This window comes from Hipposideros armiger, unplaced genomic scaffold (genome assembly GCF_001890085.2).
Source record: "Hipposideros armiger isolate ML-2016 unplaced genomic scaffold, ASM189008v1 scaffold_282, whole genome shotgun sequence".
Lineage (NCBI taxonomy): Eukaryota > Metazoa > Chordata > Mammalia > Chiroptera > Hipposideridae > Hipposideros > Hipposideros armiger.
The window spans coordinates 487,514-512,824 of record NW_017731632.1 but is presented as its reverse complement, the minus strand read 5'-3'; the positions used below and the strand labels follow the sequence as shown (position 1 = coordinate 512,824).

The 25,311-nt window shown below is 43.3% G+C and overlaps 1 protein-coding gene across 12 annotated transcripts in view; it reads left to right on the top strand.

Annotated features, from left to right (window-relative positions):
• Nucleotides 1-25,311, top strand: part of ADD1 (adducin 1) — an 82,912-nt gene that overhangs the window by 21,144 nt on the left and 36,457 nt on the right. For 9 of the 12 annotated variants that reach the window (XM_019657960.1, XM_019657966.1, XM_019657967.1 and 6 more), the window contains exons 2-3: nucleotides 15,634-15,848; nucleotides 19,936-20,098. In XM_019657960.1, coding sequence (XP_019513505.1) covers nucleotides 15,654-15,848; nucleotides 19,936-20,098 — 358 coding nt within the window. In that variant the 5' untranslated portion in view covers nucleotides 15,634-15,653. Of the gene's footprint in view, nucleotides 1-7,682; nucleotides 7,768-8,540; nucleotides 8,671-11,033; nucleotides 11,058-15,633; nucleotides 15,849-19,935; nucleotides 20,099-25,311 lie in introns of those variants that run through there. The other 3 variants (XM_019657961.1, XM_019657963.1, XM_019657962.1) reach the window with 3 other exon arrangements.

Below are 25,311 nucleotides of genomic sequence, written 5' to 3'. Positions count from 1 at the left end.
GGCCAGCAGCCGCCGTAAGTGGCCATCCAGAAGCCGGCGACTGATCTGCCTCACCTGGGAAGAGCGCAATGATGGTGCCAACTTGGGCCAATGAAGCAATGTCCTCCACAACTAGACTGAAGAACAAAAGGATAGCAACTTGTCTGTTCCTCTTCCCCCAATTCCCCAATAAAAATCTTTAAAAAAATAATAATAATAAATAAATAAAATTTTAATCTATAGCCTCATAATTGTAAGGCTTTTAAAGCATCTGTCATATACATACGTTAGATAACTCTGGGTTTAGCCATATTGTTTTTAATTTTAAACAAATGGTGGATACAAAAATTATAGGGTTTCCATCAATTCCAAAAAGTTTAGTACTTTTTTAAAAATGGGGTTTATATTTGAGAACTATTGACATTCATTTGGGTAAGTAAAATAATCCCAGGGAATTTTAACCAAAGATGAATCTGTTCAGTGTTAGGTATGTTCTGTTACATTCCAGGCATTTCAGGTACCAGCTGTCATGCTAACGCTAACAGTGAGCAGGCCTTCATTGCACAGAAGTCATATCAAGCATAGCTTGCCCACTCTTCAGCAATGTTGTAAGGCAGATATTGTTATTGTCCCCTTTAGCGATGACAATACTGTGGTACAAATAGCTTGCCCAGGGCATGTTCCTACAAGTAGCTGGGCTGGGCTTTGAATGCTGCTGACCCCACAGACTTCCCCCTTCCCATTCATAATCACTGCCTTTGAGCAGCTGAAGGACCCTACAGCCACCGCCCACTCGCATGCTTCCTTACCATCTGCTGGCCTCCCTAGGAGCTTGATGTCAGGCAGATGACAGGGAGAACAGAGCTGTTGCGACCACTCAGAAATAATCAAGTAAACAACCTGTTCTTACTTCGGCCAACAGATACTCCAGGCTGCAGAGTGAAGGGGGGTTGGCAAAGCCCTGTGCAGTCATGTTGGCCTCTGTCTCTGCTGTGTATTCGCCTCGCTCCAGGTCGCCATCCAGTTTTGTGTATGCTGTTTTAACAACTCAGAGTATTGGCTATGTCCTACACATTCCTCATAAGATCATTTTTATGACTAAATGCTTTTCTATCCTACTGTTTTGGAACTATTAAACCACGCCCCTGATATTGATCCATATTATTTTCAGGACAAACATTCGTATCTTAGGTTAGTGTTCTTAAACAGTCCCTTCTAATATATTTAGTTGGATTGCAGAGTGGTTTATTTTTTCCTTATCAAATCTACATAGAATGTTCTATACTCACAGGTGTCTGGTCACCCTGCGCTTCCTGACTTACTCATCACTGGGTCTTCCTGCAGTACCATGCACACTTACAGGCGAGGGCTAGAACTCTCCTTTTCTTATTTCCCTGTCTCTCAGAGTTACACTTACTTTGGTCTCCAAATCCAGTCAGCCAGAGACGCAGCTGCTTTTGCTTTGTATTCCAACTTTGGAATTGACGTAATTCTTAGAAACATAAAACCAGGTAACTCAAAACACAAAACCCAGTTTGATATAGAGATTGTCCATTTACAGTCTGTAGCTTCCTTGTGAGTGATAGACTGAGATTTGGAGTCTGTGTTGTGAGCTGCTTGTATTCCCAGAGCCCCCTCAGTCATACGTCAGTTGTGATTGAATAAAGTAAAGGCTTTTCTTACAGTCAGATGCCTCTGGAGTCAAACTTCGAGTAGCATTGCCAGTCCAGAGTGTTAGACCTGGATGTGTATTTGTTCCTCAGTACATGCTTACTGAGGGCCTCTGAAGAGTTAGCCCTGTGAATACAGCAGTGAACGAGACAGACAAGTCTACAGACAAGTCTACCCTCGTGGGGGTTACATTCCAATAGGGGAGACAGACCATGGATTTCTTAACAGTAATGCCAGTAACTGACACTGGTCAGTGTGTCAGACACTTGTTCTGAGCATTTACATGCGTTAACTATATGAGGTGGTACTGCCATTAGCCTCATGATTTCAGATGTGGAAGCTGAGACCAGAGAAGTTAATTACCCAAGCTTACAGAGCCAGTAAGTGGCTGAGCAGGAATTTGAGCTCAAGCACCTGACTCCAGAGTCTGTTTTCTACAAGTGGTGACAAATGCCTTGAAGGGAAAGAAAACGCAAAACACCCAGGGCGATTAGAGAGAGCAGGGAGTGGGGGCCACTGTGCATAAGGTAGTCAGGGAAGCTAATCTCAAAATTTGGAGGTGAAACTTGACCGGACACCCGACTGACGAGTCAGGCACTGAGTAGCTGGAATAAGTTTGTTCTGGGCAGAGAGAAGAGCAGCCTAAGACTGGGGCGGAAAGGAGCTGGATGTGCTTGCGACAGAAGGGGCGACACCTCTGAAGGATGTTTGTGGGCCAAACTGGGAGGTCCCTGCTGGCTGTGGTAAAGAGTTCAGACTTATTGTAGGGACCGTGGGAAGCCAGTGATGGGCAGGAAGCAGGGGTACATGATTTGATTGCTTTTCTGTGGAGAATGAATTGTAAGTGTTTAAGAGTAGAAACAGGGAGCCAAGACCCAGGGAGGATTTAAAGTTCTGTTTTGGACTAGTTAAGTTTGAGTGGACCTCTTTGTGTTTTTGTTTGCTTACTTACCAAAATATAGATGAAATATAAATACTTCAATGCTTAAATGTGACAAACAGACTGGGTTTGCCCCCCTGTCCTGCTCCCAAACAAAGGCCCATCCTCACTCCAGCCTTAGCCCTAGCTGTTCCTCTGCCTGGAGTGCTGACACCCTCACCACCCGTGATGCCACCAGTCCTCTCTCCCCACCTTCCAGTCCTCCCATCCTCCACCCATATCACTTAGTGCCTTTTAACATACAGTGCGGTTGGCTGATCCTGTCCCTGCCAGGCCCCTCTGCTCCAGTATAAATTCCCTGATGGCAGAAATCTGTGTTTTGTGCCTCGATGTCTCCCCGCAGCGCCAGGTGGAAGAACAGTGCCTGGCCCCTGTTAACCTCATTGCAGGTGCTCGTACATATTTGATGGATGGATGAATATGGAGTCAGGGATAATAATGGTTTCTGCCTCAGTTGCATTTGAAAGTTGCATGGGATCTGTCACTTCTTTCCATGGCCTGAATGCAGAGCCTTCTAGAGTTTGGATTCTCCTCTCTACCTCAGTGGTACAATGTGTGTTGAAATGGCACCATTTCTATTAAGTAAAAACTAATAAATACATGCAATTTGAGGCATAATTTTCCTTTGTCTAAATTTGTGTTGAGTCATTTTTCCCGCCCTAGTCTGCTATCTTGGACTTTCTCTGGGCCATTTTTTTTTTTAAATTTCTGGTTATTAAGACTTTCATAATTTTCCCCTTCAGATAGCAGTCAGACTTTTTAAAGACTTCAGAAGTGATTTGGATATTAACATAGGAAAGTGGTGGTGATCATTAGAAATAAATTATATATGAGAAACTTTTTTTTATTGGGGAATTGGAGGGATGGGAACAGCTCTGGGGAATTGGACGAAGGGGAACAGACAAGTTGCTGTCGTTTTGTTCTTCAGTCTAGTTGTGGAGGACATTGCTTCACTGGCCCAAGTTGGCACCATCATTGTGCTCTGGGCAAGGCAGAGCAGTCGCCGGCTTCTGGACGGCTGCTCACGCTGGCTGCTGGCTGCTCACGCTGGCTGCTGGCTACACACAGTAGCCCATGGCCACCCACTGCCACAGGGGCTGCAACCTACGCCGTCGCTGGCGACTCAAGGCAGCCCAGCTCCAGGTTGAGCTGTTGTTCAGCATCTTAGCTGTAGAGGGCAGTGTCACTGGCCCTCATATGTGGGATCCGAACCGGGGCCCTCTGGCGTCCCAAGCCAGTTCTTAACCATCGCACCACTCGGCCGGCCCGAGAAACTATTTTTTTATCATCTTTTTGAAACCACTTGTGGTTGTGACAGATCAGAAAATTTCAGTTATTTGTCACCAACAATAAAAACCATGTGAGCACAAGCAGTTTGGTGCTGTGGCATGTCTTATGGGCCTGGCCAGGACACTTTGGTCCTAGGTTTGTCCAGTAACCATAGTCACCCCTAATGTGTGTCTCCTGTCTGCCGATCAAACTCTCCAAGCAACACTTCTGGTTCTTACGATGACCCTCAGGTTGTCCTTACCACGCCTCGTTTATAAATTAGGAAAGTGAGAGAAATTAGGCAGCTTGTCCAGGATCACACAGCTAACAAGCAGCGCGGTGGACCTCGGACTTGGCCGTGATCTGACTCCAGACACGCACCAGGCTGCCGCTCTTCTCTGTGACTCCCATGTGTCCGTGGCCATCTCCTCCCTTCTCTGAGCTTCAGTTCTCCTACTTTTAAAATGAAGGGGTCATGTTTAAACTATGACAGAGACCTTTACAACATTGAGTCAGAATGGCTCTAAGGCCAACTTTCTACTAACCCTTCAGTTCAGCGCGCTTTTATCAAGCACCTGGTGTGCACCAGACTGCAGTGTAAAATGCCATTAGACTACAGAAATGGGTGACACCTGGTCTGCCCCCCCAGTGAGTGAGATGGGCTATGTTCCCCCAGTGGCTGTAGACTTCAAGGCCAGTGTGGTAAGTGCCGTGTTCTTGGGCAGTAAACCATGCCTGTCATTCCGGACAGCGGAAGGGAGGTGTGTGTGCCTCTGGTTTCTTACAGAGTGAAACGCCCTTTTGTGCTTAGAGGGCGGGGCTCCAGTGCTTTCAGCCTGATGGAGTACTGGCTGTGGAGTGGAGCCAGCATGGATCTAAAGAAATGCTGTTGTAGTCAGCAGCACTGATTTAGAGAAGTGCTCACTCAATGGTCCTGATAGGAACAGAGTCGTTGGCCTGAGGCTCCTTTAACCCTATACATTCTCAACTCACCTCGGGAGTTTGGTTAACAGACTTTCTCTATGTCAGGGTAAGAACAGCCTCTAGACTCTACATTTTATTTTATCACTTGTAAAATCAGGATAGGGTCACCCAACTAAAGTACCCTACCAAATAGATATTAAGTACAGTACTTCCAACAAATGTTTGATATCATCATGCTACTAGAAAGACGATATACTATGTGCTCGGTTCATTTGATACCTTCAGTGAGGCTTAGTATTTCATTTATGTTTTTGATGGTGTTTTCTTTTCCAATTTTTCTTTTATCAATTAACCTAAAATATATGTATATGGATGAACAGTAAAGACTGCTTGGCCGTCTGTTTCCTTCATCCACCCAGATCCCTCACTCCTTACACGTAGACTACCGTTTTAAGTTTCTTGTTTATGCTTCCTGCATTTCTTTATGCAAATGCAAGCAAATATAAATATTTTTCTTATCCCTCCTTTCCCCAAAAAAGGTACCATAAATACCTCTGTATCTTGCCTTTTTTCACTTGACACTATTCTTATTTTTGTGAAAACTAGACCATCTAAAAAATTGCTCATAATTACTTGATAGCACAAATAGGGTTTTTAGTCTTAGTCAGCTGGAATAATTACTTTTCAGAGACTGTACCTTTGGCAGAGTTTTACTTTGGCTTATTCTTGTGATGTTAAGTACTTCCTGCCTAGCTCTAAAGAGGAAAACCTGGCACCGTTTTCAGAAGTCTCAGAGTTAACACAGTAGCCCCTATTTCACCCTTTGTGTGTTCAGAATATCTATTTCTTAGACACTCAACAGTGGTCTTGTCTCAGTTCCCTGTATCATTTGTCTTCCACAGAAACCAACCACTTCATAAAAAGGGACATTTACTTACCATTAAATTTTGAAAAACTGCCGGTTTGCTTTTGTGGGCAGTATTTTAATCTTCCCTACTTACAACACTGTCAAACTTCCCCATCTTTCTCCTCCCTCCAGAAAAATAAACAGAAATCCAACTCAAACACTTACTTAGTAAGCCACCCTAATAGAATTTGGGAAAATGAAATTTGGTATAAGTTTTGTTTCAGTGAAACAGTAACTTTTGAAAGATTACATTACTTCAGCAAAAATATAGTTAAAAATAGTGTAGTAATTGAAGGACAGCAAACAATATCACGAAAGAGCAAAAGTAGAGAAAGCGGTTGACACTGTAAGAGGAGAAAGTCGGCGTGTGCTTTTTTCTCTACCTGGAGTTGTTCTGGGCCTGTGGCTCAGAATATACGAATCAGTACAGCAACTGTAGTGGAGACCGGTCCTTGGTGTGGTGGTGATTGGTTAAACTGCAAGATGCCTGAGATAAAATTACTTCTCCCAGATTCCTGTTCTGAAATCAGAATTGTCATTTCCTCGTGGGATTTCCTCTTGAAAGCACGTATTTAAGATATACTGATTAGTATTTGCTCATGTGCCATCTGAAAGTACTGGTTGTCATTTAAATATAATTTTTGTGGATGAAAGCAAATTTTGTGTCATCAGTAATGGAGAATGATTTTGCATTTCTTCGTTCATCCATTTAGACATGTTTATTGTGGCCTGTTCCATGCTAAGTGGTGGGAAGGCAGTGCTGAGTGAGACAAGAGGCTGTGTGCCTGCCTGCTCTGGGCCAGCGTCCACGCTGTGACTTGCTGTGCAGCAGTCAATGGATGAACTTGGCGTTTGGAATGAGTGGTCTTGGGTTATTTGTTGTGAGGCTTCAGGAACCGGAAGTCAGCTCTTTATTTGCAGATGGGGACTCTTGCAGGGTTGTTTTCGTGAACGATCAGTCTGTGTGGAAACATGGTGCTCTGCAGTGGCTTGTAGCACTGTCCTTACAAACTTCCTGCGCTGGTCACTCTTCCGGGTCCCTTGCATTTTCTAGTCGCATTCTTCTCAGCTGCATTTGGGAAAAAATTGGTGGGGAGATTGGGAGTCACAGAGATGATTATTATGCCTCTGTCCTATTTTCTCATTCTCCCCCCACCATGCTCTCATTTGATCATTAGGTTAGGGAGGTATTTTCACTTTATAGGTGAGGACTTCACACGTGTTGAGGTTGTCCAGTGCACTAAATGAGTGGCACTAACCTCTGGTCCCTTGCTCGATGACCTGTCCATTGCCCACTGCTCATCCTTGGCCTAGAGAGTCCTCTCATCCGTACAAGAAAACTGTGACAAGAAACACTTAAGAATGCAGTCTTCAAATAATAGTGTTCATTTCAAATTCTTGTCCACTTGGGGCTCCATAGCTATAAGCAGGTGACTGCTATCTCTGTAATAGTAGCACAGAGAACTGACTAAATGCCGTAATTAAAAGAAACACAGCAGCAGGTATGTAACTGAATGTAGAAACTCCATAAAACCTGGAAAGTTAGCCTGGGAACCTGTTAGCTAACCATTCGGCACAAAGTAGAGAGGAAGCAAGAGGACCCACAGATCTTAATCAGAAGTCCGAGTGTGGGTGACAAGGCTGGAAGTCTAGCTGTGATTCCATTTTCCTTCTTATTTTTGCTTTCTTTTCAAATTTGAGCTTGCTGGGATGTACGATGGTGACAGGCGGTGTGTGCTGGAGTTCAGGGCTGGTGCTCTGGAGCAGACAGCCTGAGTCCAGATCTCAGCACCCCCACTACTGGCTGCTTCACTTCTTTGTGCCTCAGTTTCCTTATCTGCAGGAAAAAATGAGTTTGTACATGTAAAAATGAGTTTTAGATTTTTACTTACCATATAGTATTAACAGTGCTTGTTTTAAAGGGGACTTTGAGCAGTTTCATCTGCAAGAGAACATCTGGAGACACAGAAATAGAAATGATCCGATCAGAGTAATTAAAGGCTTGTACTGAGCTTTGTGTCCCAAGCAGAGCACCCTCAGTCAGCCGGAAACTGCAAAGAAGAGTCTTACACGTGAGGTGGGTGTCTGTCCTTTTGGAGAAGTAGAGAACTGGGCTAGTACTATAAGCAGGGAGGCTTATAGCTCGTGGTGGTTGTGTTCCCTTGTGTTTGGGAGAGGGCTCCAGCGTTGACTCCCTCCTGCCAGGAGACATGAGGGATTGCTCTTTTGTTGGCTGGCACAGCACTCCTTTCGGAACCATAGGTTTCTGATAGTTAGTAAGGAGTGTCTGGTTCCAGCATCCATGTCTCCTGCTTCCCCAGCTGAGGCGCCAGAGAGGGTGTGGGCTGTCTGCAGCACTCTTCCCAGTCCTTCGCCAAGGCTTAGTTGTACGTGTCGGCTCCTCCAAGCCTGTTTAAAATCTTGTCACTCTTCAGACAGAAAGATAAACATCATATGGTCTCACTTATATGTGGAATCTACAAAATAAAACAAAAAACAGAAACACACTCTTAGATACAGAGACAAACAGATAGGAGGGGGGGGTTGAGGGATGGATGAAAAAGGGGAAGGGGTTTAATTGGTACAAATTGCCAGTTATAAATTCATCACAGGGATGTAAAGTACAGCATAGGGAATATAGTCAGTAATATTGTGATAACTATGTATGGTGACAGGTGGGGACTAGACTCATCCGGGGGATCACTTGGTTAGGTATGTAAATGTCTAACCACTGCACTGTATACCTGAAACTAATAAAATATTGTACATCAATTGTACTTGAAAAATAAAATTTTAAAAATCTTGTCTCTCTTTCCAGATCCATTTTTTTAGCTTTTTTCTAGCTTTACTGAGGTGCAGATGACAATAAAATGGTAATATAGTTGACATGGACATGGTGCTCTGATATGTATCCATATTGTGAAGTGACCCCACATCAGGTTAATTATTAGCACGTCCGTCACCTCACTTACACTTTTTGGTGAGTCCGCCTTCTCCTGCGTTGCGCTTTGTTTCTTTTTTTTTTTTTAAAGATATTTTTTATTGGGAATTGGGGGAATGGGAACAGCGCTGGGGAATTGGGGGAAGGGGAACAGACAAGTTGCTGTCGTCTTGTTCTTCAATCTAGTTGTGGAGGACGCCGCCCCACTGGCCCAAGTTGGCACCATCATTGCGCTCTTCTCTGGCGAGGCAGATCAGTCGCCGGCTTCTGGACGGCCACTCACGGCGGCTGCTGGCCGCTCACGCTGGCTGCTGGCTACATACGGTAGCCCATGGCAACCCACTGCCACAGGGACTGCAGCCTACGCCGTCGCCGGCGACCCACGGCAGCCCAGCTCCAGGTCGAGCTGTTGTTCAGCATCTTAGCTGTGGAGGGCAGCGTCACTGGCCCTCATATGTGGGATCCGAACCGGGGCCCTCTGGCATCCCAAGCGAGTTCTTAACCATCGCGCCACTCGGCCGGCCTGCGCTTTGTTTCTTAAAACAAATGGTGCGGTTTCATTCTGGACCAAACCTCCTGGAGCCCTCGCACACAAGTTAGCTAGGGCGCACCTTGCAGCAGATATCCGACTTCGGGAGCAAAGCCCCCTACCAGGGCTTGCTTACCAAACGAGTTAGAGATGAAGTGCCCCTCTTCCTCACGGTCCCATAGGCTGGTAGAGAAGCAAGCATTTACTCAGATATTTTGGTCCTGTCTGAAAATAGCTTAGAAGAGGTGAGAATAAATATGTTGGACCAGGAGGTCCAGGGCCTTGGGAAGGCTTCACAGAGCAGGAAATCTTTGAGCTGGGTCTTGAGAATGAGTGGGGCTGAAAGGTTTGGAAGAGAGTTGTTCAGTGAGTTCACTAAAGACTCCTTGAGCTGTGTGCCAGGCACTCAGTGTGAAGGGAGGGGACAGGGCCCACTCACTCCTGTGCTGCTGTCTTTGAAGCGCAGTACGTGTCCATTCACCAGGTGACTGCCCCCTGCCCCAAGCCACGTGGAAGCTCCTGCTTAGCTCTGAAAGCATCTCTTCTGTGAAGCTTTCCATATTCCCCAGGGCTGCCTGGATAGAGTACCACAAATTGGGGGCTTAAACAGCAGAAATGCATTGTCTCTCAGCCTGGAGGCTAGAAGTGCAAGATCAAGGTGTGGGCAGAGTTGGTTCCTTCTGGGGCTGTGAGGGAGAATCTGCTCCAAGTCTTTCCCTTAGCTGCTGGTGATTTGCTGGCAGTCTTTGGCGTTCCATGACTCATAAATGCATCACCTCAGCTGATATTCGTGCCTGTGTCCAAATTTTCCCTTCTAATGACACCAGTCATGTTGGATTAGGGGCCCAGCCTGCTGCAGTATGACCTCATCTTAACTAATTCCATGTGCAAAGACCCTATTTCCAAATAAGGTTATGCTGTGAGATACTGGGCTTAGGCCTTCAACGTGAATTTGGGGACACACAGGTCAACCCATAACACCCTTTGTCTGCTCTTTCTATCTCCCACCACTGGATACTTTCTCCCTGCTGATATGTAAGTAGATTTCGGTCATGGCACCAAGAGTATTTAATAGAGTACCTTTTATTTGTTTGTCATTTTGTACCTTTTTGTCTCTGGTGCCTTGCACACATGTGGAAGGTAGCTCTAGTGGAGATATACACAGTAAGCACCTGGAGTGAGTAGAAATGGAGGAAGATACTGCGAGGTCACCGCTTCCTGTTCTCCTGTTGACAGTGCCAAAGGCTGCCCGGAGTTGAGTGTCACTTTTATTACCGCACGAGTATATCTGAACCCTCCTGATTTATTTTCCATGGAGCAATAATGCATTACCACCTGGCAGTCATTCTGCTTCCAGAGGTCTGTTCTGAGAACACTTAGCAGCTGACCAGACCCTTTGGTCTTCTAGAAGGTGCTTTACCCAGAGGCCGCCTTTTTGTTTTAGTCTTTGGTTTGAGCGTTCTGCCTTTAGGGATTTGGAAGTACATCATGTGAGTGGTTGGAATAGTTAGCCATTAGCAGGATGTCTGTGCCAGAAGGGAAATGCTAAGAAATAATGGAATCTGCCTGAAAGCTTTGGAATTAGCTCATTAGGTATCTCAGAGAAGCAAAAATTGGTCTGGTTTCTGATCCTCGGTTTAGTTACACATTAGTGAGGATGAATCACCCTGGGGCTGGAATGAATATCTTTGCTAAGAAAGACTATTCTAGGGTACCCTTTGTTATTTCCAGGTCAATAAATGACACTAGGCAGAGTGGTGTCTTCTGGGACATTAGAAAAGGGATATTAATCTTAAAATACCCTTTCATCCCTATATCAGGAATACCTGTCTGGAGGAACGTGCTGAAATGTGTTTGCCCGAAGGCAGGCAGAGACCAGCATATGTAAAGTCTGGAGGTACTTTATTCTAAGAGCATGGAAAATTGGGGAGCTTTTCAGACACATACAACCTAGAGTAGTGTATGTTGCATCCTTCATCCAGCTTCAACTATTATTAACTCTTGGCCAGTCTTGTTTCTTTTATGTAACCTGACTCTTCCTCTGCACACCATATATGTTTTAGGCAAATTCCAGATGTCCTGTTATTTCATACACAAATATTTATGTAAGTATCTAATATGACCATAATAATATCACACCTAAAATTATTTTATTTTATTTTTTTTAAGATTTTTATTGGGGAGTTGGGGGAAGGAACAGTGTTGGGGAATGGAGAAAGAGGAACACACAAGTTGCTTTTTTTCTTTAGTCTAGTTGTGGAGGACGTCGCTTCACTGGCCCATGTTGGTATTATGACCATTGTGCTCTTCCCGGCTGAGGTAGATTGGTCACCAGCCATTGACGGCCACTCACAGTAGCTCATGGCAGCCCACTGCAGCCCCACTGCAGCCTACACCGTTGCCGGCAACTCACGGCAGCCCAGATTCAGGTCAAGCTGTTGTTCACCATTTTAGCTATAGAGGGCGCAACGCCACTGGCCCATGTGGGATCCAAACTGGCGGCGCTGCTTCTCAGCACTCACGCTCCCAAGTCAACTCTTAACCAACGAGCCACTCGGCCGGCCCTCACACCTAAAATTTTTAGCAGTAGTTTCTTGATGCCATCCAAGCCCATTTAGTGTTCTAATTGCCAAGTGTTTCAAATGTCGTTTTTGGATTTTTATTTTACAGTTTTTTGAGTCAGCATCCAGCTAAGGTCCTCCAATTAGCTGTCAGGTTTTAAGCAGGGGAGTGAGTGACAAGCTTTTGCAGTGCTCTCTGGCCTAGCTATGGAGACTAGATTGATGTGGGGATGGTTAGGAGTCTGGATGTAGAGCAACTTATTAGGAGGCTGTTGCGTGTTCAGGAGGTGAGCTGTCGTGATGGGGAAAGGCAGGTGACTGAGGTATCACACGGGCAGGCCAGTCTTGTTTGCATGGTTCATCAGACTTTTGTGGGTTCTGTGGGTGTATATCTTGCTTGCTTGAAAGTATTGTTCCCAGAGATTTCACTGATGCAGGTTATCCACATACTGAGATTCGTGACATCTTAACCTTTTACACAGATCAAATTCTAGCAGCTTTATAGATTATTGAGATAGAGGAACATTAATCAGTGCCTCTCTGGAATTTTTAGTCAACTTGAATACAGCTTGTTGGCCTTGATGCTATCTTGTCTGTGATTATAATATCGATAAGATTACAGAAGAGGAAATTTTATAGTTTTTCACTTAAACATGTTATAACCTCTCATGTATGTTATACTAAAGAATCTTCAGTTTTATAATATTGTATTGAGATTTTAATATTTATGTTACAACCATCCGTGTATTGGACATTGATCCTACTTTTTAAATATTTTAAGTTACTCTACATGTTGTCGGAATTTTTTTACATCTGTATTTTTCCATTTAAAAAAAATTTGGATTAAATAATAACTTCTTTGTGGAGATCTTTAAAAAAAAATTTGCTGTCTTAACACACTCTTAAAAATTAACTTAATGAAACCTGAAGCCATAGCTCACAACAAACCGAATAGAGGTTTTGTACTTTAAAAGTGGAATTATGTTTATTCTTGATTATTGGGCTCAGAATATGTATACTTTGACTTAAATTTATAGACTTCCTTTTTGAAGGAATGGGATGCATGCTTGTCTGCAGTCTTTTTCTTACCAATTCACATGGCAATTTGTAATAAAAAGTGAGTTATCTCTGCCTTATCTTTACGTGTTGGTTTTACAAAGATTCTTTTCTTTTAGTCAGCCCTGGGAACCAGGAAGCAGCTATAGTTGCCTGTGAAATGCTCTTGTGTCCTTATTTACTGACAAAAATGGATTAAAATTGGGACTTATTTAGTAATAGGGAAACCATAATACTATGGTTTATATCCTTTTGTCTTTTTTTAACACTGAATGTAGAACATTTTTCTCATTGGCTCAGGATGTTCAGCTTCATTTACATCTAATGAAGAAATGTCAGGCAGCATTTGTTCTTTGGATCGATCTTTTAGAACAAACTAGGTTTAAGTAAACAGGTTAAACTAAGTATTTTAAAGGAAACGTTTAGAGAACAGTACATTTTAAAGAGTGCACTTAGGCTATTGCGTTATTTACTGCACTGACTTTTAGTCCTCTGTTATTTTCATACTTTAAGTCCTTGAAATGGCGTCACTTTAAACATGCTGTTATTTCTATCATATCTTCCAGTTTAAAAGAGAAATATCCAAATTGATCCTTTTCTTGAAGAAAAGTTTTCTTCAACAGATTCTTAGGCTGTTTGTACCACAAAATATTTTTTGTGTAAACAAAATATTCTTTAAAGCCTTGGTGTTCACCGTGGTCCAAGTTCAGTGGCACGGATATCACTGGAAGCTCATGAGGCATGCAGAATCTCAGGCCCCACCCACACCTACTGAATCTGAATTTATATCTTAACATGATTCCCAGTGGATTTATATGCACATTGAAAAGCTAACGGTGCCAGCCCCAGATTCCCAAGATTAGGTCTCCTGTTCAAGGCCAGTCTTTGCACCTGTGCCCTTGATTCCATCCTTTGTCGTCCCTTTAGAGACACTATGTCCCCATGTCATCATCTTCACTTACAATATGGCCCAGAGGTTAAGAACCAAAGCCCTGCAGCCAGACGGCCTGGAACTGCCCGCAGCTTCCTCCTAGTAGTACCTAGCTTCCCTCATCTATAAAGTGAGGGAGACAAGAGCATGTTGACCACAGGGAGGCGAGAGGCTCAAACACAAGTAAAGAACAATGGCTAGAGTACTGTTGGGGTGCTACCATTCTCCTCCCCTATCACCATTGAATTATTATTTTAGTTACCTATTTCAGCAGAGCGGACCATGTTAGGAATTCACAGCTTAATATCATTATTACTCATATCTCATGATTTGGGGGATCGGGACCTTACGCAAGGCTTACCTGGGAAGTCCTGTGCTCCTTGTGACATCCACTGCCGTCACTGGATGGTTTTCAGTTTTTTATTGTTATTTTCATTATTAAGCTGTAAGAGCTCATTATATATTGTGGATGTAAATCACGTCTCAGATATATGATTTGCAAATATTTTCTCCCTGTCTGTGGGTTGTCTGTTCACTTTGTTATGTATCCTTTGAAGCACAAATTATTTTACTTTTGAGGAAGTACAGTTTATCTTTTTTTTGTTGCTTATCCTTTTTGGTGCTTAATCAAGTTCTCATAGGTTTACTCCTCTGTTTTCTCCTAAGAATTTTATAGTTTTTACTGTTGCATTTTGATCTGTGTTCCATTTGGAATGCCATTTTGTGTCTAGTGTAAGGAAGGGGCACTAGTTACTAGTTGCTAATTTAATCCACCTTTGAATAAATCTTTGCCTGCTTACCTGACTCTGTGGCCTGAGGACCTGTTGTTCACTCAGTCTCCATGAAAACGCTCTGCCTGGGGCTTCGGAGAATGTTTCTCATTTTGTCTCTTTATCCTTTCCTTCTTGATCTTAATACGTATATTCAAAAACATTTCCTTTACATGACCAGTGTATGCTGGGAACTGTTCCCTGTTGCTGCTTCTACTTCTGCTTCCCCTCTTCAGTCTGTATTCCTGTGCCGGCCAGTCTGAAGACTCGCGTCCCAGTCAGCACCTCCACCTTGCCCCGTGTCTGTCTCCCCGGTACACGGAGTCCAGCTTCCCCGAAGTGAGGGCCACATCTGATTCATTTGTGCCTGAACACAGTAGATACTCAGTAAATACTGCGTTTAGATTGTTAAACTGCAGCCACTGCTGTATAGGAACAGAACCAAAATTGAACTTTTTGTATGATTACTGAAGGTGCTGCTTAGAGATTCAGTAGTTAAAAGTGAACATAATTTAGTATGTTTGAACAACATTTCACAAAAGACACGGATTAAAAAGGAAGTAGCCATGTTAACCCCTTAGGCATTTTTTAGGTTGTTCACAGCCTGGGGCACCTGCTGTTTTCTTTTAATCACAAGGTGGTGTTGATGAGGGGCCTTTCCCATTTGCCCGAACACAGATGTGTGAGCAGCTTCTCCATTGATCTGCTTGAGGAATGCTTTGCAAAATCACTACTGATAACTCTTTCGGAAAAATATCATAAATCCTATTTCTCCAGAAACAAACTGTGCTATTAGGAGATCCTGTTGGGGTGGGACAGTATCATGACTAAACTTATCTTGTGGTCTGATGTTTAATACCTGGGTCATTCTCAGTGTGTCAGAGGACATAATAGCTTCATTAGCTTGCTCTCCTTGTCTGCTGAAGAAGAATGGCAACAAGGATGAGCTATGCCATTGGGTAGTGGAAGAGCAGGAGAGGGCTGGTTAGCCATGTGCCTCAGTGGCCACAAAGAAGCCTCACAGGTCACGGTCCCAACTGGTTAGTCAGAGTGTCCTCACGCGGAAAATTGTATTTATTATGCTGACGTGCTCATTGTGAAATGCTATTGGACATTGATTCAAAAACAATACTTTCTTTTATTTTGATTCTGTAGGAGCCTAGAAAGATTGTGCCATGAATGGTGATACTCGGGCCGCAGTGGTGACCTCACCACCCCCAACCACAGCCCCTCACAAAGAGAGGTACTTCGACAGGGTGGATGAGAACAGTCCAGAATACCTGCGAGAGAGGAACATGGCACCAGACCTTCGCCAGGACTTCAACATGATGGAGCAAAAAAAGAGGGTGTCCATGATTCTGCAAAGTCCCGTAAGAGCAGCTTCCTCTCTGAGGAGCTCTTTCTCCTTCCAGCACTTCAGCTCTGGTGCTCTGTCGTATGTGTCAGTCAGTTTATCTTAACACAGGACACCAGTGCTTCATACACATGTGTATCGCTGTTGGAAGAATTCAGTTTAGTTCAAGTTCTCAGTATCTATCATAAAGGGGGGGGGTGTTTATTTGTTTTTACTCCCTCACGGCTTCTCCAGAGAGTATTTACTGGGACCTTTTAAAACTTACTATTTCCTCCAAAATACCTAGCTTGGTGCTGGGCACGTAGTAGGCCTCAGCCGTACCTGATTTATTGGTTGATCAGCATTTGAACCACAACTAAGTGTCTTCTGTTTGCCCCTCTCGGTGAAGGAGTGCTGTCTTTATGTTTTCTCCTGTTGATGCTGCTGCCCTTGTGTGTGCTTCATTCATCCTTCTAGTCTGTTCTTACTGTATTCCCTTAATATTTTGGGGTGTCGTTTGGAGGTTATTCAGTGAATTTTTTAAATGTTTATTCTCTCCTAGAAACTGAGGATTTAGCAAACGAGATATTCAAGGCCTCTAACTCGAAGAGATTTTATTTGTTTAGTTGTTACTACTCACATATTACTGAGGTATAACATACAGTAAAGTACACAGATCTTAAGTGTACAGCTTGATAAATTTTGACATATGTGTAACACCTATGTCAGCACCCAGGTCAAGTCTCAGACTTTGCATTTTAGTCAGAGGACATAAACAACTGACAACAAAGAGAAGCGCGGTGTAGGAAACAGTTGGGTGATTGGACTGAGAATGATGTGGTTAGACCTCTCTGAGGAAGGAAGACTGCATCTGACTGGGTGATGGGGAGGGGTGGGCGGCTGTGCAGGGATGGGACGGAGTAGTCCAGGTTGAGGGAGAAGCTAACGTGCAATTCCTAGGATAGGGGTGAGTTTGATGGGCGGGAAGAGTCCAAAAGCAGCGGTGGGTTTGAGATGAGGAGGCGGCAGGAGGGAGGTGCAGTGAGGTTCGTGAGGAGGCGGAGCAGGTCCTGGAAGGCTGGGTAAGCTCAGATCAGGAGCTTGTTTTGCATCCAGAGTACAGTAGGGAGTCACTGCAGGACTGCAGAGAGGAATGACACAACTGAGTTGTTGAAGAACTCGGTCTGGGTTTGGTATAGAGAGAGCAAGTGGGTGGGGCCAGAGAGAGCCGTCTTCTAACAAGAGGTGATGGGGGCCTGGGTCAGGGCACCACTAGTAGAGGTGGAGAGAGTTTTATGTTGAATGTGGGAGAAACAGGACTTGCTGATGGGTGGGGAGGAAGAGGTGAGAAGAAGAATCAGGATAGCATCTATACTTTGGACTTGAGCAGTACTCCTGCATAAAAGCAACAAGAAACTAAGTGAGAATCACGAGGGATAGAGGGAAGGAACTAAACTTACAGCACCCGTGTGCGTCAGACACTGTGCTAGGGGTCGGGGATGCCAAGATGGTCAAGTCCCTACCCACAGGTTGTTTGGATCACAGTTACTGACCTAATGCAGTGTGGGCGGGCTCCGCGAGCAGGGCGAGAACGTGAGTGCAAAGACTGCTGTGGCCTGGGCCTTGCTAACAGTGATGTACCTGCTGTGGGTTTCTTGGTTTTTGGAGCATGGATAGTTCACCCATGGTGAGCAGTGGGAAGGCCCGCCCTGTGGGCACTGATGCTGATAGTGGATAGATGCGAGGGGAACTTGGGAAGGTTTTGTTCACACTGACTCTGTTCTCAGTACAACAAACAGCACATGAAGTCACCTGCCGAGAATGGGCTCAGGGATCGTGCAGGACTTTGGAGAAGGATGGAGAGAAGGCACGGAGTGGGTGAGGGTCTGGGCAAGGAAAGTCAACCATAGTTGCTGGGCCCCGCGAAGGGCACACCCAGGTCAGTGGGCACGAATTCACCATGAGCCAACACAGCGTGGTCTTGTTTTTGCCTCCAGCCACTTTCAGCAGCATGAGTAGGAGGGGTGAGGAGTTGGAGTTACCCAGAGCTGGGGTTTTGCCAGGTTAAATGGTAGAGTTGAAGATGTAAGCAGAGGAATGATTATAATGTTCAACCAAGGGTCTAAGCTGGGTGAGGGAGGTCAGGACACCCAGAAGGTAAGGGACGGTGAACGGTTGTTAGGGTCACGGCAGATGGGTGGAAGAAAGGGTGAGCTGGACGGCAGGAGGGGATGTTTGGAGAGCACATGCTTGGCTCTGAGATCGAAGAGGGGCGCAGTTATTCGGAATGAGCAGGTCTAGGGTGTGACCGTGGATTTGGGAGGCCGAGGTGAATTGGATGTCAGGGTCATTGGAGGAGAGGCGGCCAGGAAGTTGGGAGGTGAGTGTGTGGAAGCTGAACCGTTGGGAATTAGGACCAAGGAGGCATGCAGGGTCATTGGCCGGTGACTGCTAGCTGGAGCCAAACCCTGGGATCCAGATGGGTGGCTGCAGGCCCTCACTGTCACTGCTAAGCTCAGCTCCTTAATGCACGTACAGGTCATCTGAAATGCCGTTGATACAGAGGGCCCCTTGTACCGTCATTTTTTTCCTGTTTGTGTTGTCCTTAGTAAGCTTAAGCTCCTGGAGAACAGGGACCATCTTTCCCATCTGTATAGAGTCAGTGCCTGGTATTCTGTGTGTTGAGGTATGTGTGTGCTGAATTACAGTGCAGTGTGAGTATGTGGTACATGTTATGGTGTGTGTGGAATTGAGCTCCCCATAGATTTTGTGTGTAGATTTGCAAGCCATTGGCATGGGTTGACTTTTCAGATGGAGGGCCCACGAGGGCAGGGAGCTTGTTGAATTCAGCTGTTGTGCTCCCTGTGCCAGCACTCTGGTGTATAGGAGGGGCTGTCTGTCTGTCTCTGTAGCTGTGCATATCCATCCATATCAGTGCATTCTGCATTGCCAGCAGATGGCCCCAAACCATGTCTGGTGGTTTACTTCATTTATTCCTGCCCTCAAAGTCCCCGTCAGTTTTTCCCTCCTCCCTGATTAGCACAAAACACGACCTATAACTTTATGTCACGTAATAGGGGCGACAGGCTCCTTGACATTCCTTTATATTGTCAAACTAACACCTTTACGCTTGCTGTTGCTCGCTTCCCTCATGTGATAGGTACACGTAGGCTGTCACTGGCAGTGTACCTTTTCAGCTCAAGCAGTGAGAAACTAGAAACAAGGTTAATACAGAACCATCCAGAAGCCCTTGGTGCTTATAATCAGATCTGGATAATCAGCAAGCTCGTATTACTTATAATTATTTGAAAAGGTTTATTTATAGGGTATGTGAAAAATCATTTTAATACAGTTTGGGGAAACTAAATTATATGTATTGTTCAGTAGTGACTTTATGTTAAAATCATAACCCAACTTAACCTTTCTGCCTAATTTAGGATTATTTGATGAAGGACAAATGTTTTGGGGTTCCCTTTTCAACTTTAAAACAGTAATTTCAAAAAGCGAATTATGAAGAAAATACTGAGAAGCATAAAGTAGAACGTGAAAATCCCTAATCATTCTGTCACTAAGAGAATTATAGTGAACACTTTGATGTATTTACTTGTAGCCTTTTTCAATGTTTACATAAGTATTTACTACTCTTATAAAAACTGATTGTATTGCTTTATAACCTTTTAACTCAAATATATATCAAGAGCAATTTTATGTCATTTAAATTTTTTTGGCCTCTCCTGTTAAATGTGTGCATAGAATTCCATTGTCAGACGGGTCGTGTATTTCATCAGCCCTCTGCTGCTTAAAATGCAGACTGTTAACCTGTTTTCCCTTTTATCAGTACTGCTGGAATGAACATCCTTATGAATAAATCTTTGAGCACATCGCTGATTATTTCATTGGAAAAGATTCCTAAGAACAGAATTCCTGTTGAAGTTGTTAAGCTTTTATATTGTTACTTTCCAGAAAGAATGTGCCAATTTATGCTTCAAGTAGCAGTGTATGAGAACATCCATTTGCTTTTCTAGCACTGGATGAAAACAAAGAAAAGATCAGTCTCTGTGAAAGTTACCCCTGCCTTCTACAGAAAAGAAAGGGGGTCTTACTGTTTGAATTTGCCTTATTAGGCTTTCTGTGAAGAATTGGAATCAATGATACAGGAGCAATTCAAGAAGGGCAAGAACCCCACAGGCCTGCTGGCGCTGCAGCAGATTGCAGACTTCATGACCGCGAATGTGCCGAATGTCTACCCAGCAGCCCCCCAAGGAGGGATGGCAGCCCTGAACATGAGTGAGTACTTCCTGACTCTGTCCGTATTCTGTCATTTTCCAGAAGAAGTTTCCTGACATGGGAAATAGATGGGCACACACTATTGTGTGATACATAGATTAGAGTTTTTTGAAAATTAATGTTTTAGCTATAGTGAAAAAAGAGGCCTAAACCTGGACGTATCTTGAATGTGGAGGGCTCCATTTTATGAGCCAGTGAGACTGTTATTTCTCAGGCAGGTGACTTTTCATGTGGCTTATCAGACCCTTTGTGAATTGAACTAATCAAAAATAATGCTTGTGGAGTAACACGTCAATTGTGCCTGAACTCATTTCAGCCAAGCCAACATTTCTTACCCATTATTCCTCACTGCTGCTCACAGATGAATGAGAAACATAAATTCCAAAAGCAAGCCAGAGGAGAAATGTTGGGTGGGTGAATGTGAGCAAAGAAAGGTGACCTTTGCAAGTGACTGAGGGTCACTTGAGCATCAAGTCCTGCCATGTACTGAGCCCTGGATCCATCCCTGCTGTAGGTTCTAGCTCGATAGTCAGCTTCTGACCCATCAGTGTAAGGTACTGGCTTCCATGACATCACCTGGTGTTTGCAGTTTACCTGTCCATCCCCTGGTATTCTTAGAAGTCAACTGACATTCACCAGCGTGATCTATCATTAATGTCTAGAGAGCATTAAGAATAGCATTTAATTGACGAGCTCAAACCTCCATCCTTAAGTCAAATGGTAGTCAATAAGGTTTTCATGCTTTCACATGGATTCTTAGTGGATTCCAGTGATATTTCATGAGAATTAGATAATAAAAGAATAATGTAATGTATTTACTTGCATATTGTCTTCTAATCAGAGAGAAAGGAAATTTTGTTTTAATAATGCCACACCAAAAAAAGAAAGGAAGAAATCTAAATATTTTTATTTGTATCTAATAGTTTATTTCTAAAAAATAAAAATTTTAAAACCAATTTTAACCTTTGTTGTAAAGTATAACATATATAGATAGCATAGAACAGGTGACATATAATTTATGAGCGATTCTAATTTGAGTCCATTATAATCAGTGCCCAGGTGAAGCATCGCCATCTGGACTTACACAGGAATCCTTCACTGCCTTGCTTTTCTTTATAGTTTCATCACCTAAAAGGTCATCCCTCAATATTTTGGGTTAGCTTTTGTTTGTTTTGACTTAACATCTCTTAAGCCTTTTTTTTTTTTTTTAAAGATTTTATTGGGAAATTGGAACAGTGTTGGGAACAGCCTTTTTAAAGCTACAAGTTACCCCTCCATCTCTCTCTTTTTTCTCCTTGTACTTTAAAGACAATGGGTTTTTGACCAGTGGAGTTTGCTACCATCTGAATTTTGCTTATTCCTGATTTCATTTCCATCTCCGGGGTGTAAAGAGAAACTTCTCTGGGAAATGGGGTGTGACCAGAAAGGAGGTCCTGTCACTCAATGCAAATTCTGGGGAACCTGGCGCTAAACCATTTGTGGATGACCTGCTTTTGTGTTGGGGTTTGGTTCTTGGCAGAGCAACTTCCTTGTTGATCTGTTGAAAGTCAGCTCTCTACATGCACACAGACCATATTTTGCCGTATATAATGTGCACCCACATTTTGGGCCCAAACTTTCAGGGGAAAAAATCTTTCATTTTAATTTTGTAATTCAAATTTTTATTTGTTTACATTTAGGTACTTGTTTTTTGTATTATAAAGGAATTTTAGCATTTAGTTTTTAACACATTATGGTACAAGAAATTTTATGTAACAAATAATTACAAAACACAAGAATAGACACAAAGTACAAAAAATTGTATGTACCGGCAACAAATTTATGATATTTACACATCATAGAAGGCCAAGAACTCTTCATAGTAGCAAGTTTGTCGTAAGTTCAACAAAGCTGATGATCGTATTCCAGGGTATTATTTTGCATACGGATATTGCTGTTGATTTCTAGAGTTACACTTTTAATTCATAAGCATAAATAAAAGAATTAAAAACATTTATATGGATACGGAATTAGTACTACCCATGTATAATGTGCATCCTTATTTTTCCCTCACAAATTTGGGCAAAAATGTATGCATTATACTTGGTAAAATACGGTAGAAAGAACCTTTCCCTCAACCCTTCTTGGTTGCACAGTGGTACAGTTTATATAGGAAAGGGCACCTTTTTCAAAATACAAGTTGCTTTTCTATCATCCTTCTAAGGCGACCGATTATTATTATTGTTTTTTAGTATTATTTTGAACTCATAGAGTTAAATACATTTAATGTGTTTCAAAACATTGCGATTCTCTTTTTTGGTATTCCCATTGTCCCATCTTTGACCAGTGGGAGCCTTTCCTGAGCCTAAAGCCTGATAGCTTCCAAGCCATCACCCACGAGGAGATGACTTCTGGGTTCATCTTGTACATTATCTGCCCCAGATCTGGAATCAGCCATTTCTCTAAGAAGCCTGAATTCTTTTTGTGGGAAATGGAATTTTAGTCTGGGTGCTAGGGATGCACGTTACTACCGGGTTAGCCATTCTTTCTAGGCCTTTAGTGGACAGAATTAGGAAATCCGTATTACCTTGTGAATTATATGAGATCAGTCAATTAAGTTTGCGAACTCATCCTAGAAAAAGTGCTACATACCTCATTGCTGAATATCACTATGGTCACCTTCGAAGTACTCCCCTTTGGAAGCCTTGCACCAACGCAAGTGCCTAGTCCACTCTTCAAAGCAATTTTGGAACTCTTTTTCTGGAATGGCCATCAGAGCTGAGGTCATGTTACCCTTGATGTCCTGAATGTCATCAACATGTCTTCCTTTCAATATTTCATTTATCTTCGGAGAAAGAAAGAAGTCACTGGGGGCCAGATCAGGTGAGTAGGGAGGGTGTTCCAATACAGTTATTTGTTTACTGGCTAAAAACTCGCTCACAGACAGCGCCGTGTGAGCTGGTGCATTGTCGTGATGCAAGAGCCATGAATTGTTGGCGAAAAGTTCACGTCGTCTGACTTTTTCACGCAGCCTTTTCAGCACTTCCAAACAGTAACCTTGGTTAACTGCTTGTCCAGTTGGTACAAATTCATAATGAATAATCCCTCTGATACCAAAAAAGGTTAGCAACACCGTTACAATGAATTTTCAAACTTAATTGTCAGACCTTTATGCTATATGCTACCTTTGTATTCTATTTTGGTACATTGGCATTGTAAGTATTCCAATTAAAATTCAGTCTAAGGGGTTTTTGGTTTTGTTTTTAAGATTTTTTTTTTTTATTGGGGAATTGGGGAAGGGCCACAGCCAAGTTGTTATCCTTCAGTCTTCATTGTGGAGGGTGCAGCTAGCTCAGCTCCAAGTCCAGTTGCCATCCAGTCGCCCATCGGCCACTGCCTCTCGGCTCAAGGCGCTGTGTTCAATCTTAGTTGCGGGGGGTGCAGCCCACCATCCCATGTGGGAGTTGAACTGGCAACCTTATTGTTAGGAACACGTGTTCTCAACAGCTGAGCCATCCTGCCACCTGTTGGCAGCTCAGCTCAGGCACAGCTCACTGGTCCTTGTGGGAATCAAACCGGCAACCCTGTTGTTCAGAGCTCGCACTCTTAACCAACTGAGCCACTCGGCCGGCCCCTCCCCTCTCTTGCTTTTATCTGGACTTTTGTTTTAATTTCTGATAATCTGTGGTACTCAGTTTGGGTTCTGATTTCTACAGATTTCTTAGTGTGAGACTTGTTCTGAAGGATAGTTTGGGACGGTTAGAGTGGAGAATTTTTAAGGATTAAAGTGTGCAGAACTCCCCATGGTTTCAGCTGCTATTCTGAAATTGGCCTTTTGAGCTTTCTAGTGAGTCCATGTTGGTTCTTCTGGGAGTTTCAGGTTTGGCAGATGGTCCATGCTGATACCAGGCATTCTGTCCATGTCAGTCCTACCCGCTTATATTTTCAGTTTTGTGGGCTTATCTTGTTACCTCGTTTTGTTGTGGCTGTCATCCTGGGGTTAGGGTTTTGCTCGCCTAGTTGCTCTAGTTAATTTTTTTGTATGGGGTTCAGAGAGAGATTTAAAAGGATTCAAACACTGTACTGCCACTGCCACCATCTTCTGAAACTCTAAAAACAATTTTTAAAAAGTAAAGATCTAAAGTAGAAGATTGACATCTTGGTCAAGATGACAGACGTGGTTCTTTGTATTCTCTGAACTGTTCTGTATGCTTGAGATAGCTCCACTAAAAAGAGAGGAATCTAATCTGGCAACGTGCAATTATGTCATGACTAAGGGGGTCATGCAGTCAAATGCTTTTTTCCTTCTTTTCCAATGTATGTGTTTTCATTTTTTCCCTTTTCTTCCTTATTGCACTGGTTAGAGCTCCCAGTACAGTATTCAGTAAGAGTGCATGAGTAGCATCCTTGCATTGTTCCTGATCTTAGGAGAAAAACAGTCAGTCTTCCAGCATTATGTTTGATGTTAGTGGTGAGTTATTTTAGATGTTCCTTATCAAGTTGAGGATGTTCCCTTTTTTCCTAATTTGCTGAGTGCGTTTTTTCCTGAATGGTTGTTGAATTTTGTGAAATGCTTTTTCTGCATCTATTAAAGTGATTCCACACTTTCCCCTCCTTATTTCGATACGGTGAATCATATTTATTGATTTTTGAATGCTAAATAACCTTTCATTCCTGAGAGAAACCCTCTCAGTCATGACGTGTTATTCTTTTTATATATTGCTTGATATTTGCTAAACTTTTGTTAAGTGTTTTTTCATGTGTGTTCATGAGCAGTATTGTTTTTTGTTTGTTTGTGTGTTTGTTTTTTGTAATATTGTGTAATATGTCTTTGTGTGGTTTTGGTATCAAGGTGATGCCGGGCCTGACAGAGTCAGTTGGAAAGTGTTCTGAAAAATTTGTGTAGAATTGGTATTATTTCTCCTTCAAATGTGTGATAGAATTCACAATGAAATCAGGTAAGCCTGGAGTGTTCTTTATGGGAATGGTTTTTACTGGAAATTCAGCTTAATGGAAATAGGGCTACTCAGGATATCTATTTCTTATGGAGTGAGCTTGGTAGCTTGTGTCTTTTAAGGGCTTTGTCTAGTTTACCTAAGTTAAAAAATTTTGCTGGCGGGGCCGGCCAAGTGGCGTGTTGGTTAGGAGTTGGCTTGGGACACCAGCTCTGAGCAGCAGGGCCCCGGTTCGGATCCCACATGAGGGCCAGTGACGCTGCGCCCTCTACAGCTAAG